Source organism: Pipistrellus kuhlii, unplaced genomic scaffold, assembly GCF_014108245.1.
Source record: "Pipistrellus kuhlii isolate mPipKuh1 unplaced genomic scaffold, mPipKuh1.p scaffold_m20_p_35, whole genome shotgun sequence".
Taxonomy (NCBI): Eukaryota; Metazoa; Chordata; class Mammalia; order Chiroptera; family Vespertilionidae; genus Pipistrellus; species Pipistrellus kuhlii.
In genome coordinates this window covers 4,854,542-4,870,672 of record NW_023425535.1, presented here as the reverse complement: position 1 = coordinate 4,870,672, position 16,131 = coordinate 4,854,542, and the positions used below count along the sequence as shown (strand labels likewise).

The 16,131-nt window shown below is 60.4% G+C and overlaps 1 protein-coding gene across 2 annotated transcripts in view; it reads right to left on the bottom strand.

Annotated features, from left to right (window-relative positions):
* The window catches only part of GRID1 (glutamate ionotropic receptor delta type subunit 1), a 460,835-nt gene that overhangs the window by 78,549 nt on the left and 366,155 nt on the right, over positions 1 to 16,131 (bottom strand). The window contains exons 9-10 of one of the 2 annotated variants that reach the window (XM_036461268.2): positions 5,474 to 5,575; positions 4,251 to 4,448 (exon numbers count right to left, since the gene is read on the bottom strand). In XM_036461268.2, coding sequence (XP_036317161.1) covers positions 4,251 to 4,448; positions 5,474 to 5,575 — 300 coding nt within the window. The remainder of the gene's footprint in view (positions 1 to 4,250; positions 4,449 to 5,473; positions 5,576 to 16,131) is intronic. The other variant, XM_045570709.1, reaches the window with a different exon arrangement.

Genomic DNA, 16,131 nt, shown 5'->3' with positions numbered 1-16,131 from the left:
TGCACGCCTGAGGCTCAGGGGTTCTGTCTGCACGCCTGAGGGTCAGGGGTGCTGTCTGCACGCCTGAGGGTTAGGGGTTCTGTCTGCACGCCTGAGTGTCCAGGGGTGCTGTCTGCACGCCTGAGGGACAGGGGTGCTGTCTGCACGCCTGAGGGACAGGGGTGCTGTCTGCACGCCTGAGGGTCAGGGGTGCTGTCTGCACGCCTGAGGCTCAGGGGTTCTGTCTGCACGCCTGAGGGTCAGGGGTGCTGTCTGCACGCCTGAGGGACAGGGGTGCTGTCTGCACGCCTGAGGGTCAGGGGTTCTGTCTGCACGCCTGAGTGTCCAGGGGTGCTGTCTGCATGCCTGAGGGACAGGGGTGCTGTCTGCATGCCTGAGGGACAGGGGTGCTGTCTGCACGCCTGAGGGTCAGGGGTGCTGTCTGCACGCCTGAGTGTCCAGGGGTGCTGTCTGCACGCCTGAGGGTCAGGGGTGCTGTCTGCACGCCTGAGGGTCAGGGGTGCTGTCTGCATGCATGAGTGTCCAGGGGTGCTGTCTGCACGCCTGAGAGTCCAGGGGTGCTGTCTGCACGCCTGAGGGTTAGGGTGCTGTCTGCATGCCTGAGGCTCAGGGGTTCTGTCTGCACGCCTGAGGGTCAGGGGTTCTGTCTGCACGCCTGAGTGTCCAGGGGTGCTGTCTGCACGCCTGAGAGTCCAGGGGTGCTGTCTGCACGCCTGAGGGTCAGGGTGCTGTCTGCACGCCTGAGGGACAGGGGTTCTGTCTGCACGCCTGGGGGTCAGGTGTTCTGTCTGCACGCCTGGGGGTCAGGTGTTCTGTCTGCACGCCTGGGGGTCAGGTGTTCTGTCTAAACGCATGAGTGTCCAGGGGTGCTGTCTGCATGCCTGAGGCTCAGGGGTTCTGTCTGCACACCTGAGTGTCCAGGGGTGCTGTCTGCACGCCTGAGGGTCAGGGGTGCTGTCTGCACGCCTGAGGGTCAGGGGTGCTGTCTGCATGCATGAGTGTCCAGGGGTGCTGTCTGCACGCCTGAGAGTCCAGGGGTGCTGTCTGCACGCCTGAGGGTTAGGGTGCTGTCTGCATGCCTGAGGCTCAGGGGTTCTGTCTGCACGCCTGAGGGTCAGGGGTTCTGTCTGCACGCCTGAGTGTCCAGGGGTGCTGTCTGCACGCCTGAGAGTCCAGGGGTGCTGTCTGCACGCCTGAGGGTCAGGGTGCTGTCTGCACGCCTGAGGGACAGGGGTTCTGTCTGCACGCCTGGGGGTCAGGTGTTCTGTCTGCACGCCTGGGGGTCAGGTGTTCTGTCTGCACGCCTGGGGGTCAGGTGTTCTGTCTAAACGCATGAGTGTCCAGGGGTGCTGTCTGCATGCCTGAGGCTCAGGGGTTCTGTCTGCACACCTGAGTGTCCAGGGGTGCTGTCTGCACGCCCGAGGGTCTAGCCAAGCTGGAGCATTGCTGACTGAGGGGCCGGGGTGAAGGAGACGTTCGCAGCATAGGATGGAGGCAAGCGATGTGGACCCAGGTGTGAGGGCCCAGGGAGAGCCAGGTGAGGTGCTGGGAGCAGGAGGAAGCACCCTATCTCCCCCCCCCCACACTCGCAGTTAGCTACAGGTGTGAATTCCACAGGAAACTGACCAAGAATCCCATGTCCAGCCTTCCCGCTTTGTGCCCTAGGCAGGAGCACAGTCTTTCTTTGGTTTTGAGGACAGATTACTAGGTTGCCGAGGAGAAAGGTAAACTTCTGGAACGTTCTCTAAAGAATGCTGCCAAGGACCAAGGACAAGGCCAGGGGCTCAGGCTGCCCCGAGGGGCCCAGTGCCAGGCGCCCACAGGGGGCACCTGGGATCTCCCACCTGATTGCAGCCACCTGAACGTCAGGGTCGGAGGACAGGTAGTAGCAGCAAGTCAGGTTTGGGGGAAACAAGAAATCAAAAACATCGAGAATCACAAAACATGGACCTCGGAGGCCCAGCAGGCAGGAGAGGAGGAAGGATGTGAGCAGCACAGAAACCTTGGGGAAGGATGAACCTCAAACCAGATGTGGAGCAGGAAGGGCCAGACACAAAAGAACACACGTTGTATGACTCCTTCAGAGCGAATGTTCAGAAACGGGAACCTATGGAGACAGCAGGAGACTGGCGGTTCCCGTGCTGGGCGAGAACGCAAGTAACTGTGAGTGCTGCGAGCTCGCTGGGGATGGACACATTCCAAACGCGCCTTTGCTCTCTTCTCACAAACGGAGGCACAGGGGAAGCAGGGGGTGCCTGGACTGAGCACGCAAAGGAGCGGGGCACGGTGTGGGCGGCGGCCGCTGAGGGAGTTCTCACGTGGGAGTGGAAACTGGGTCCCAAGGTCCCAGCCGCTCGTGGGCCTCATTCGGTCCCGCCCCAGAGGCAGGCGAGGTGCTCCGGACCGCCCGGGACCCACCTTGCTGATGATGCTACGGGGATGGCTGCACTGCCCTGTGGGTTTTCTAAGAATCACTGAGCCCCAAATCTGAAAGGGTGGGCTACCGCGATGAGGTTTGGTTAACATCTGAGAAACTGCGTAACAATGGCCTTGGGCCTGCCTTTGGGGTTTGTAAAGCGAAGGAGCTGTGTGTGAGGAGCAAAGCCTCCAAAGACTCAGAAGTACAGCAGGTGGCAGTCCAGACATGTGACAGTGACAGCAACACGGAAGGTGCTAAAAGGTGCATGGATGTGCCTGGCTGCCTGAGTGTTGATCTGTGAACCAGGAGGTCATGGTTCAGTTCCTCGACAGTGCACATACCCGGGTTGCAGGCTCAATGCCCAGTGAAGGTGTGCAGGAGGCAGCTGATGAATGATTCTCTCTCATCATTCAAGCTTCTCTCTCTCCCTCTCTCTCTCTCTCTCTCTCTCTCTCTCTCTCTCTTCTTCTCTGAAATCAATTCACACACACACACACACACACACACACACACACACACACTAGAGGCCTGGTACACGAAATTCGTGCACTCAGGGTGGGGAGGTCCGTCAGCCCAGCCTGAATGAACCCTCTTGCGGTCTGGGAGCCCTCAAGGAGTGGGCCTAAGCCATCAGCCGGACATCCTCAGCGCAGCCGAGAGGCAAGAGAAGCTCCACCACCGCTGCTGCGCCTGCCAGCTGGGAGCCTGGCTCTGTCTGAGCCAAAGCCAGCTCTCCGACATCCCGAGGGTCCCGGATTGCCAGAGGGCGCAGGCCTGTCTGAGGTCCCCGCTGGTGCATGATGGGGGTGGGAGAGATGCAGGAGGTTGGCCAGCTGGGGAGGGACCACAGGAGGGCTCCAGGGCGTGTCTGCCCATCTCACTCAATCCCAATTGGATGGACCCCAGCAGCAAGCTAACCTACTGGTCAGAGCATCTGCCCCCTGGTGGTCAGTGCACGTCATAGTGAGCAGTTGGACGTCCTTAGTATATCATTAGCATATCATGCTTTGATTGGTTGAATGGCTGACCAGGGATGGACCAGTCGACTAGACACTTAGCATATTAGGCTTTTATTATATAGGATATGAATTTTAAATATATATATATACACACACACACACACACACACACACATATATATATATATATACATATATTTAAAAGATACATGGATGTGGCTGCTGGGTGAGGAACAAAGGAAGGTCACTGGTGGTGAGCAGCTAAAGCACTGTGCCCCCACAACTGCCCTCCTGCGGATGTGACAGGTGCAGTGACCGTGGAGGGGGGTTTGCATCACAGGCACCGTCATCAGTGATTGTGAGGAAGTGGCCGGAGTCCTGAGGTGACAGGGGCAGGAATGGGGACACGGTCACTCACCCTCACGTGTGGGTCTCGTGTGGATGCAGGGCGAGGAGTAATGGCTCTACATTGGCAGAGGAACTGGCTGAGGAATGCCAAGCCAGTTGCACACACAGTGCAAGCAAAGCAGATACACACACACACACACACACACACATGTACATGCACCTCACTGATGGGCCTCGAGAGGGAGAACTGGCATCCGCCAGGTCCCCCATGAGAAGGAGGTCCCTCCCTCCACACACATGTACCCACACATGGGGTACATTACAGGGAGGCACAGGGCAGGCTTCAGAGGAACCGGAGCAGTGGGTACAGGGGGAGCAGGGCGTGCCAGGGACTGAGCACGCAAAGGAGCGGGACACGGGGTGGGAGGCGGCCGCTGAGGGGAGTTCTCACGTGGAAGTGGTAACTGGGCCTCATTCAGTCCCGCCCCAGAGGCAGGCCAGGCCCCAGGACCAGCCGGACCTACCTTGCTGATGAGCTCCCCGATCATGCCGTTCCAGGAGGTGTTGTGCAGCTGGTGGCCGTACCCGCCGTCGGGGGCCTGGTAGATCTCGTACTTGAAGCCCAGGGCCTTGGCCAGCGCGTCCAGCACGTCCATGGAGAAGCCCTTGTAGCGCTTGGGCTGCCCCAGGATGTTCTCGGCCACCATCACGAAAGGCTCTTCCTGCGGCCACAGGAGGGCAGGGTCAGCCGCCTGCCGGCCAGCAGCCACCCAGGCCCCGAGACCGAGCTGACGGCGCCGGACGCTGCAGACGCGCGCACGCGTTCACCTGCTACGGCAGCCTGAGCCCTCGGCCTTTGGCATCCGGGCCCTTGGAAAGCCCTGCGGCCGGCATGCCACGGGCACAGCCTTACAGCCTGGTTAGTCATCCCGGCTCTGCCCAGACCTCCCCAGGCCACACGGCCCCTTCACTCCTTCACCGGTGGCAGCCGAGCTCTGTCCTCAGGAAATGCCATCGTCCATCAGGACCCACTAAAGCGGGCATTTCTCACCGGGATCACGACGACAATGAGGCTCTACGAAGCTGGGCCTGCCAGGCTGTACCAGGGAGCGGGGCTGACTCGTGGCCACGAGCATATCATAAGTCAAAGGACAGGACAGGACTGACCCCCACGTCCCAAGCCACGCCCTGCGCACAGCCGCTGCTCCTGCAGGGACATGGCGCCTGGCCACACCGGGGCGCCCCACCGCCCTGTGACACAGAACAGGAGGCAGCCCCTGGAATGTGTCTCAGTCAGGTAACTGTCTCCGAGGGGAAGGGAGGTCCCCAGGGCACACACAGGGCGCTGCTGCTGGGAAGGTGCCTGCCCAGTCAGAGTCTGCGCCTGCCTGCCTGCCAATCAGAGGGCACACTAAGCTCCCGCAGTGCTAACAGGTGGAAGAGGAGGGACTGAAAGGAAGAGGCCGCTAAGGTCTCTGGAATAGGTAACGTGATTCTGGGACAATTGTGCAGAAAAACGGCACCAATCGTCTTCACTCTGAGCCCTGTGCCACGTGGGCCATCAGGGTGCCGGGTGCTGAGGAGCAACCCCTCCCAGCCCAGGGGGCAGCGCTGTCTGCCTGCCAGCAGGTGAGGACTGCTGGCGAGAGGCCTATGGGCCAGACCACCAGGGCAGGTCCGCCCCCACTGAACCAGAGACACCTCCTCCTCAGGAGCCCGGTGCCCTCCCCCGGGCCCCGGAGCCTACCAGGACAGTCACCACTTTGAGAGTCAGTCCCTGGAGGCGGCTGCCCATGGGCCTCTCCTGCAGGCTGCCGTTCAGGCCCTTCTCGGAGTCCCACGTGGCCAGCTGGAAGAAGAGAGGCGGCGTGAGGGGGTGCGGGCACGGCCGTGGGGCTCACTGCCTGCCTGGGCCGGGCAGCGGCGCTGGCCTGACCCCCAGGGCTCCTCAGAGACGCAGGCCACCTAGCACCTCGAGTCCAGAGTGTGAGATGGGGGAGGAGGGGGCTCGCCCGGTTCTTAAAGTTAAACCACGGTCAGAACTTGTTTCTGGAGTGCACATGTGCCGTTTCATTCTGTCCACCGGCTCTAGGCCGTCACCATGTCGCCCCCAGTGTCCTCTCCTTTAGTTACCTCTTCTGCCACACCCAGACCCCTCTGAGGGCGGGCATGGCGCTCAGCATGGCCCCTCCCTCAGTGGCACAGGGTGGCAGTGCTCCTGGCTGCCTGAAGTGTGCAAGCCATTCCCCTGGAGTGCACACACACAGACCAGGGTCCCAGGCGAGCACACACACAGGCCATTCCCCCAAAGAGCACACACACAGGCCATGTGTGCAGGCCGTTCCTTCAGAGTGCACACACACAGGCCGTTCCCCCGGAGAGCACACACACAGGCCGTTCCCCCGGAGAGCACACACACACACACACACACAGGCCAGGGTCCCAGGCGAGCACACACACAGGCCGTTCCCCCGGAGAGCACACACACAGGCCGTTCCCCCGGAGAGCACACACACACACACACACAGGCCGTTCCCCCGGAGAGCACACACACACACACACAGGCCGTTCCCCCGGAGAGCACACACACACACACACAGGCCGTTCCCCCGGAGAGCACACACACACACACACACACAGGCCGTTCCCCCGGAGAGCACACACACACACACACAGGCCGTTCCCCCGGAGAGCACACACACACACACACACACAGGCCGTTCCCCTGGAGAGCACACACACAGGCCGTTCCCCCGGAGAGCACACACACAGGCCGTTCCCCCGGAGAGCACACACACACACACACACAGGCCGTTCCCCCGGAGAGTACACACACACACAGGCCGTCCCCCGGAGAGCACACACACACACACACACACAGACCGTTCCCCCGGAGAGCACACACATACACAGGCCGTTCCCCCGGAGAGCACACACACACACACACAGGCCGTTCCCCCGGAGAGCACACACACACACACAGGCCATTCCCCCGGAGAGCACACACACACACAGGCCATTCCCCCGGAGAGCACACACACACACAGACCGTTCCCCCGGAGAGCACACACACACACAGGCCGTTCCCCCGGAGAGCACACACACACACACACACACAGGCCGTTCCCCCGGAGAGCACACACACACACACACAGGCCGTTCCCCCGGAGTGCACACACACACACAGGCCGTTCCCCCGGAGAGCACACACACACACAGGCCGTTCCCCCGGAGAGCACACACACACACAGGCCATGTGTGCAGGCCGTTCCCCCGGAGTGCATGGCCCACAGTGCTCAGTGCCCACAGCCAGGATGCCCAGTGCCCACGGCCCACGGTGCCCACTGCCCATGTTACCCACGGCCCACGGTGCCCTCTGCCCATGGTGCCCATGGCCCACAGTGCCCAGTGCCCATGGTGCCCAAAGCCCATGGTGCCCACTGCCCATGGTGCCCATGGCCCACAGTGTCCAGTGCCCATGGTGCCCACGGCCCACGGTGCCCATGGCCCACGGTGCCCACGGCCCATGGTGCCCACTGCCCATGGTGCCCACGGCCCACGGTGCCCACTGCCCATGGTGCCCATGGCACACGATGCCCAATGTCCATGGCCCAGGGTGCCCAGTGCGCACAGTGCCCATGGCCCATGGTGCCCAGTGCCCACAGCCCATGGTGCCTAGTGCCCAGAGTGTCCAGTGCCCACAGCCCACAGTGTCCAGTGCCCACGGCCCACGGTGCCCACTGCCCATGGTGCCCACGGCCCATGGTGCCCACGGTACCCACTAACCATGGTGCCCATGGCACACGATGCCCACAGTGCCCACTGCCCATGGTGCCCATAGCCCACAGTGCCCATGGTTCACAGTGCCCAGTGCCCATGGTGCCCAGTGCCCATTGTGCCCATTGCCCACTATGGGGAGTGGGCACTGTGGGCAATGGGCACAATGGGCACTGGGCACCATGGGCACTGGGCACTGTGAACCATTGCCCACAGTGCCCACTCCCCATAGTGCCCAAGGTACCTGTGGCCCTCGGTGCACATGGTGCCCATGGACCACGGTGCCCACAGCCCATGGCTCTGCCCAGAGTCAGGCTGACAGCCTAAGGGTGTGGAGCCGGCAGTGGCCGGTGCCCGGCGGTCGGGGGAGCAGCAGATTTGTCGGGGAAGGAGCGGAAGCACTACCACATGTGGTGACCCCACATGGAACTTCACGAGAGAAAAGCAATCCTCAAGCTGCTGTCAGTCTTTGTTTGTTTGATTGTTTGTTTGTCTGAAAATATTTAAGGCTTAACATTTATTTTTTATTATTTTGGGTGTTTGTTTGTTTTTTAATACAGATTTTTCCCTCCCTGGCCTTCAGACATTTGTACCTGAACAAAGAAAGAAAGAGAAAAAAATACTTCAAAATGAATCCAAAATTCTGCCTTCATACCCATCAAAGGCACATGTTCCAGCATCAGGGCCCTTCCTGGCAGGACTGGATATTCCCTCAGTCAGCCCAGAGCCAGGACCCAGGCGGCCTGAACCGACTTCCACAAAGCTCTTCCCAAATCTCACCACCAGGGAGGCGAACTCAGCACAACAAAGGAGGCCCAACAGGGACAGACAGGGTGGCATGCTTCAAAATCAAGTCTTTACATGAGTTCCCACGTCCCAGCCAGCCAACGGGCCTGGCTCTCAGGGCGGAGACGCCGGGAAAGTGTGGATCCGCAGAAGCCGGAGGCCGATGGGCCTGCTGAGGGGACCACGCCTCCGGGGCCAGCACTGCTTTGTCTGTGCCGCCCGCCCCTCCTCCTGGATGTCACCGCGGGATTGGGGGGTGGGGCGAGTGAACGCACTGCACAGGCGCCTCTCAGGATGCTGACCTGCCAAGCTCAGCCGGTGAAAAGCTGATTTCCTGCCGTTAGAGCGAGGCCGGCCGCATGAGGCCCGCCGGGTGCTGGCCCCAGGGCGTGGGCATGGACGGGCCACAGCCAGCGTGGGGCGGGCAGGGGCTTCGAAGTCTGATTCTGCCGGGTCCCGGGACCAGCTGGTCGGAGAACACACCCTGCTGGCCCTCAGCAGATACATTCTGAGTCCACAGGGTGCTCCCCGTTAGCGGCTGAGCTGAGAGCTGTGTGTTTGGGACTTTGCGGCCTTGTCCTTATTGCACAGACTGTTGCCCCACCTGCGACAGGACTGTGGGTGCCACCTAGTTACAGGTGACCTCCAACGCCTGCCTCGAGGGAAAGGGAGCATGAGGCAACCACCCGCTGGGGCTGCGAGACCCACTGTGACCAGAGGCCCAGGACCCAGTGGCAGCCAGCCCCAGAGGGTGCCCATCCCTCTCCGGTCTAAGTGGGACCCAGCGGCAGCCAGCCCCAGAGGGTGCTTACCCTCCTCTAGTCTGAGCACACCACCAGACCAGACCACGGCCCGTCCGTCACTCACGCCGAGGGAGCGGGCGGGCTCGGCCTGCCAGGGCGCCGGGGACAGGAGTGAGGTTTCAGAGCCACAGCCAGGCGAGCCCATTCCCCGCAGCAGCAGCCTCCACCGGCCAGTCCCCAGCTTGTTCCTCAGCCCGTTCTTCCCTGTGCGTCAGGGACCACAGCCTTGGGGGGCCCACGTCCCGAACCTGCTGGGAGGGAGTGTGCACTGGTTGCCAGTATCCAACCGCACAGGGCGGCACCACCATCGCAGACTCGGCGGGCATCTGGGACAGATCAGCCAGGTCTGCGGCCAGGGCTGGAGGGCAGGGCTCACCTGGATCATGTTCCCATTCCAGCTCAGAGGCGGGAGCGGTGGGCCTGGGGAGTGGCACCAGGCCTGCTCACCAGGTCCCTGGGCCCGCACGCGGGGCCTGGAGGCTCCATCGGGCTGTGGGGAGGGGAGCTGCTCTGAGGGGCTGAGCTCGGGGTCCCTGCAGGGGCCGTGAGTGCTGCTGGAAAGGGCAGCCTCCCCACAGGCAGGCAAGCCCTAGTGTCACCCTCTGGGCAGAGCCTGAGCAGCCACAGGCGGCTCCTGCAGAAGCTGGTGAAGACAAGGCGGGGTGGGGGGGCCTGGCCAGCAGGCAGCCCGAGGGAGCCCCTGCATGGCTGAACCCCGCCTCTGCCACCTGAGCCAGGCGCCCGGATCACTGGCTCACAGAGAGAGACAGACAGTCTTTTTATTTTTCCTTTTATGACATTCATTGGGGGACCCCAGTTAACACAGTCACACAGGTCTCAGGTGCACAATTCCACACATGCCATCTGTACACAGTATATTGCGTGTCTGCCACCCAAGTCTGTCTCTCACCTTGTATACCAACCTCCCTCCTCCTCCCCCCATCCCTCTACAACCACTGCACTGAGTCCTGTCCTGTAACGGCACAGAGGGGACAGCCAGGAAGCAGGGAGCCCCGCAGGGAGAGGGAGGCCACGGGGAGAGGGAGGCCACAGGGAGAGGGAGGCCATAAGGAGAGGGAGGCCATAAGGAGAGGGAGGCCGGGGGGAGAGGGAGGCCTCGGGGAGAGGGAGGCCATAGGGAGAGGGAGGCCGCAGGGAGAGGGAGGCCGGGGGGAGAGGGAGGCCGGGGGGAGAGGGAGGCCGCAGGGAGAGGGAGGCCAGGGGGAGAGGGAGGCCATGGGGAGAGGGAGGCCATGGGGAGAGGGAGGCCGGGGGGAGAGGGAGGCCATGGGGAGAGGGAGGCCAGGGGGAGAGGGAGGCCATAGGGAGAGGGAGGCAGGGGGGAGAGGGAGGCCGGGAGGAGAGGGAGGCCGCAGGGAGAGGGCACAGAAATGGTGCGTTTCTGGCAGAGCAAGGGGCAAAAGAGTGGCGGTTATGAGAAAGGGTAAGAAGAGAAAAATGAATTAAAAAAACTTAAATTTCACCAAATTCTTACAAGCCAAGCGAGGGCCAGCACCACAGTGTGGTCCTTGGCGTCCTCCGGAGGCTCACTCTGCCCTCCCATGGGCCTGGCGGAGAGGCCTCAGAAGGGGCCGGGCCCTGGGGGCAGCCTCAGACACAGGCGCCCACGGAGACATGTAGGCTGCATCCGGGCATAAAGCTTGTCATTCAGTTACCGAAGACACACACCCTGGCTCTTACAAATGGAGAAAGGCGTTTTCCTAAAGAGGGTATATGAGGGGATAGTAAGCAAGTGAAAATGTTTACGTTCAGAACGGTGAGTCACCGGGCAAGTGCAAACTGAGGCCCCACAGCCACTCCCTAGAGGGGCTAGAGTCACACCGACGTCACCAAGTTGGGGGAGGGCTGGGCGGTCTCACAGGAGACAGCCACAGCTTCCTGTCCAGCCACGCACACACTGGCCACGCTGCCAGCATGCCGCCTCGGGAGCTGGCGTGCCCACACAGGGCGGTGTGGGTACTCAGGATGGAAGGCTCCCCATGGTGATCCGCACAAGGACAGACACGCGTGGATTGTGTAGTCAATGGAACACCACTCGGCAACGACAAGCAGCACGCTACTGACATGGGACATCCTGACATGGCTCTGGAAAGAGCAGAACCACAGGTCCTGAGAGCAGGTGGGTGGCCGGAGGCGGGAGTGGGAGAAGGCTAGGTGAAGAGGAGGGCAGCTACGGGAGGAGGGCAGGTGCCCTGGAGAGGGTTCTGGGACCACCTCCTGTGCACACGTGTCAGAGCGGACCACACACCACCCAACATGAGCCAATTTACCGCAGACAACTGCCTCCACATACACCTGCCGTGTTTCACACACTCACACACACATGCACAGGCACGCGCTCGCACACACATTGAGAGTGAGCCCTGTACTGCGGAGTCAGGAAGGCGCTAACCTGTTCCTGTCATGTGACCCAACTGTGATGCTTGGGCAACAGCGAGAATGAGGACGCTGACTGGCCGAGGTCCGTGCGCACCGCCTGCCGTCACGCTCCGGGAGCCCCATGGCACCCCTGCCTGGCCGGCAGCACGCGGTGCCTCTGCAATCAGACCAGCCGCTGCTCTCACTGAGACGCACTGCACCCAGCTCACAGCGGCCACGCTGGCCTCTCATCTCTACGGCCCCGGCACCGGTTTTGTCTCTGAATGAACGGCAAGTTGCAGCCAAGTGCCTGGAGCAGGTCCACAGTGGGCACCCCCCCCACCCCTCGCCCCGGTAATGCCCGTCTCTGTCCTTCTCGCCCGGGCTTCGTTCTTCCCGCAGGCAGGGTCACCGGCAGGGACACAGCCTGGATCAGTCTGCACATACGCAGTCCCCACCCCGCCCTAGGACAGAAGTGCTGTCTGTTTGCTTGGTTTTGCTCAGCTAGCACATTCAGCATCTGGTGCAACATCTGGTGTGCAGCATGCACTCAACAAGTACTTGTTGGATAAACCAATAAGTTAGTGACGCAGTCGAAGGGCCAGGAAACTTTCCATAAAGAGCGAGGCAGCAAACAGCAAGGCCCGGAGCCACTGCCCTCTGTCAGCCGCTCAGTGAGGGGTGGGCTCCGATGTGCTTTACTCACAAACTGAGCGGCAGCTGCTTTGGCCCAAAGGCCACACTTTCCTGTAGCCAAGTAGCAGGCATCTCTATTTCTATTCTTCCTCCATCTAGAATATTCTACCCTTCAACTGAGCTTTTCAAAACCCTATCCTTTCAGATTTAATCTATCACTTTTAAAAATCGTTTTCTGCCATGTTTTCAGTAAGCCCCACTTTCCCCGTGGCCAGAGGGACAGACGTGGCTCGCCCCATCGCATGTGCCCCCCTGTGCAGGGACGGAGGTCGCCAGACCCCCAGGCCCTGCCTGTACTCCCCACGGCGCCGGTGCTCCCCGCCACGCTGCTCCGGAGGGCTCTCTCGGAAGGCTGCTCTGAGCCGGTGCTGCCCGTCCGGCCAGTCGGTCAAGGCCACGGAGGCTGTCTGACCGGAGACTGGCCGTGGGAAGGGCTCTCAGCCTTGGCCCCGCAGACGTGTGATGGACGGATGAGAGTGGCATTTTGGGCCACAACATCCTTTGTCGTGGAGGCTGTCCTATGCTTAATAGCATCCTTACCTCTACCCTTTAGATGCCTGAAGCATCCTCTCTCCTATTAGGATGACCAAAAACATATCCAGGTGTGACAGTATCCCGTAGGAGCCAGAATCACCTCCATTGAAACCAGGAGAAGCCAGCGCCCTGGAGAAACAACAGCCCTGAGACAACACCGGTGTTGTCCCCGAGGACCAGCCCTCCGCCGTGGCCAATGAATCGCTGGGCCGGCCCGTCAGCCAGTGAGAACCATGGAGTGACCTCGGTTCATTAAAAGAATCACCAGGCCAAGCCCTGACCGAACTTCGGACATGCAGGATACTTAAGATCTAGAAAATGTGTTTCCGACAGCAAGGCGGGGCATGTGCCAGGCAGTGACAGAAGCTTGAAGAGCGTGTGGCACCTGGAGGAGAGGGTGTGAGCACAGGAAGCCTGGGGAATGGGCTCTGGGCCATGTCGCAGGAGGAACCAGAAGGACCTTAAAGAAACTCAGTGGGAGCAAAGTGGGCCTCAGGGAGACAGGCCGTGACCGGTCAGAAGCCAGAGGAACGGTCACGCCTGTCATTACTGACAGAAACTTAGCAACACTGTCACCAGCAGAAACACGGTCAGAAAACCTGCCTGGCACCGGCGGGTCCCGCTCAGAAAGCACCAGAACATGGAGGTGCCGTCTCCTCGTCATGGTCGCTGTGGGACTGGAAGCAGCGATGAGGTGAGAGAGGACTAGACTGAACAGGACTCTTGTTTTACAATTTGAAGAAAACAGATAGAGGGCATGATTTGTTGAATTCAACAGTAAAACTATCTGCAATCTCTTCTAGCAGAATATTCCAAAATAATCAAGTTTACTGATGCAAAGAACAAATATTACAGGCGACTCAGAAATGTAAACCCAGGAAACAAGCAGAGACGCCACAGTGAGCTGCAGGCACTGTCTCCCACCCTCACCCTAACCCCCACCCCTACCCCACCCACCCCATCCCACCCCATCCTTACCCCCACCCCACCCTACCCCCACCCCCACCCCACGCCCAAGCCCCGGGGCCCGGCCCTCTGGTCCCAGCAGAGCTGATAGGCTCCATGCGGAGGACTGCCTGTCCCACGAAGCCTGCACTGCAGTCAGCTTTGTAATGAACAATAACCTCATAAGAAGCCCACCGCTTTGAAGAAGAGCTGAAGTGAAGGAGCACAGCCAGCTCAGGTGACATGGGCAGGAAAAATGCAGAACCGAGAGGCACCCTTTAGGTCCTGAGCGGGAAACCATGGAGCTGCTCCGCGGTGGGAGTGTGCCATAGGGCCCTGAGGATGGCTCTGCAGGCACACCGGGAGGGCTCGGAGCGGGCCAGGGGCAGGGCCGGGCTCGGGGCAGGGCCAGGGGCAGGGCGGGGCTCGGAGCGAGCCAGGGGCAGGGGGGCTCGGAGCGGGCCAGGGGCAGGGCCGGGCTCGGGGCAGGGCCAGGGGCAGGGCGGGGCTCGGAGCAGGCCAGGGGCAGGGGGGCTCGGAGCGGGCCAGGGGCAGGGCCGGGCTCGGGGCGGGCCAGGGGCAGGGCCAGGGCAGGGCCGGGCTCGGGGCAGGCCAGGGCAGAGCCGCCCAGGAAAGTTCCGGCTCTTACGGAGATGCTCCTAAGGCGGAATGGCTCTCCGCCTCACCATGGCCCAGCGTCAGTTGCCTCCTGGCACCTCTCACCATGGCGCTGCTGGTACGACTGTTACCCTGGCAGAGCCCCACACTGTATTAAACATGGAGGTCAGCAGCCTGTCTTTTGTTTCCCATTGAGACGCTCCTCCTTTCTGTAACACTTACCTTATTGTTGGAAGTATTGCAGATGTCCTCGCTTTTCACCCCATTGATCCCCTCCACCCACACGCACTCCAGCCAGGCCCTCACCACATCACTGCCTGTGCATATTCCCCCCATGAGCTGTGCATATATGCATATCAGTCCCACCACACCCTCTCCCTTCCCTCTGAGCTCCTCAGCTTCTTCCATGCTTCTGTTTCTGTATTATCTTGTTTGTCAGTGTATTTTCTTCATTAGATTCCACATGTGAGTGAGATCATGTGATACTTGTCTTTCTCTGACTGGCTTATTTCACTCAGCACAATACTCTCCAGGTTGGGGGGGGGGGGGACCTGGAGAGTATCGTGCTGAGTGAAATAAGCCAGTCTCAAAGGGGGTTTTTAGGATATATTCCCAGAAGTAGGATTACTGGGTCAAATGGCAGTCCCATATTTAATTTTTTAGGAAACTCCATACTATTTTCCACAGTGGCTGCACCAGTCTGTGTTCCCACCAGCAGTGTATGAGGGTTCCCTTTTCTCCACATCCTCGCCAGCACTTGTTGATCTGTTGATGGGAGCCATTCAGACAGGTGTGAGGTGATACCTCATTGTCATTTTAATTTGCATCTCTCGGTTGATGAGTGACTTTGAGCATTTTTCATGTCTCCTGGCATCTGCATGTCCCCTTTGGAGAGGTGTCTATTCGGGCCATTGTTTTACACTGAGGTCTGCAGATTGAGAGCTACACTTGGAGAGCTGAATTCCAGAATCAGCACCCAAAGAGCTCTATTCTCACCTCGACCTGATTGGATGATGAGATTCCGGACTGGCTGTGATGCCACCTGAGTGAGTCTCGGGTCCGTGAGGGAAGGCGAGAGGACCGTTCTCATTGGGAGGGTGCGGATCCGTCTCGAAGGAAGAAGGCCGCAGACCGGATCAGCCAAGGGCTGGAACATCATCTGTCTCAGATGTTCTGGAATGTGGCCTTGCCACACCCCAGCCACATGCAGAGCCTCACGCTCTCCTTCCCCTGGAATTCTGACAGTCTTCCCTGGGAATGTATAAGTTATGGGGAGAACAGCTCTGCGATTCCTCAGGCCGTGTCCCCTGGGCTGTCTTGTGGCAGCTGCTGCTGTACTGTGTCCGACAGCCCAGAGGCACCACGCTGACCAGGCCACATGAGTGCCTGGCAGAGCGCCCAGGTGGGCTCAGGGCTCTATCCATCACCCCAGCATGCTCCGAACACCAAGAAAGCTCTCTGAACTCACAGAACCGCCCTCTGCCACTGAGTGCAAGTCAGTGACGTCACAAGAAGCAAAGGACACCTAGCCATGCCCTGCCTGAGGTCCTGACCTCAGAGTCTACAAACTGTAATACAACGTCTCTGTCTGAAGCCGCTACTTTGTGGAGGGCTTGTTATGCACCAGTAGGCCTCCTGTGCATGTCTCCTCGTGCTCCTTAGAGGCTGGCTGACTCGCTGCTCTCTGCGCTCACCGCACCAAAGGAATGCCTCCCGTGTAGGAGGTGGACTTGGCCTTCCTCCCAAAGCAGTGCCACGCCTGCCTCTCCTCTGACTGCCACCAACTCTTTGTGAGTAAAGCAGACGGGAATTATTATCCTCAACTTTGCCAGTGGAGAAACTGAGGCTCAGACTTGAGTGTCCACCT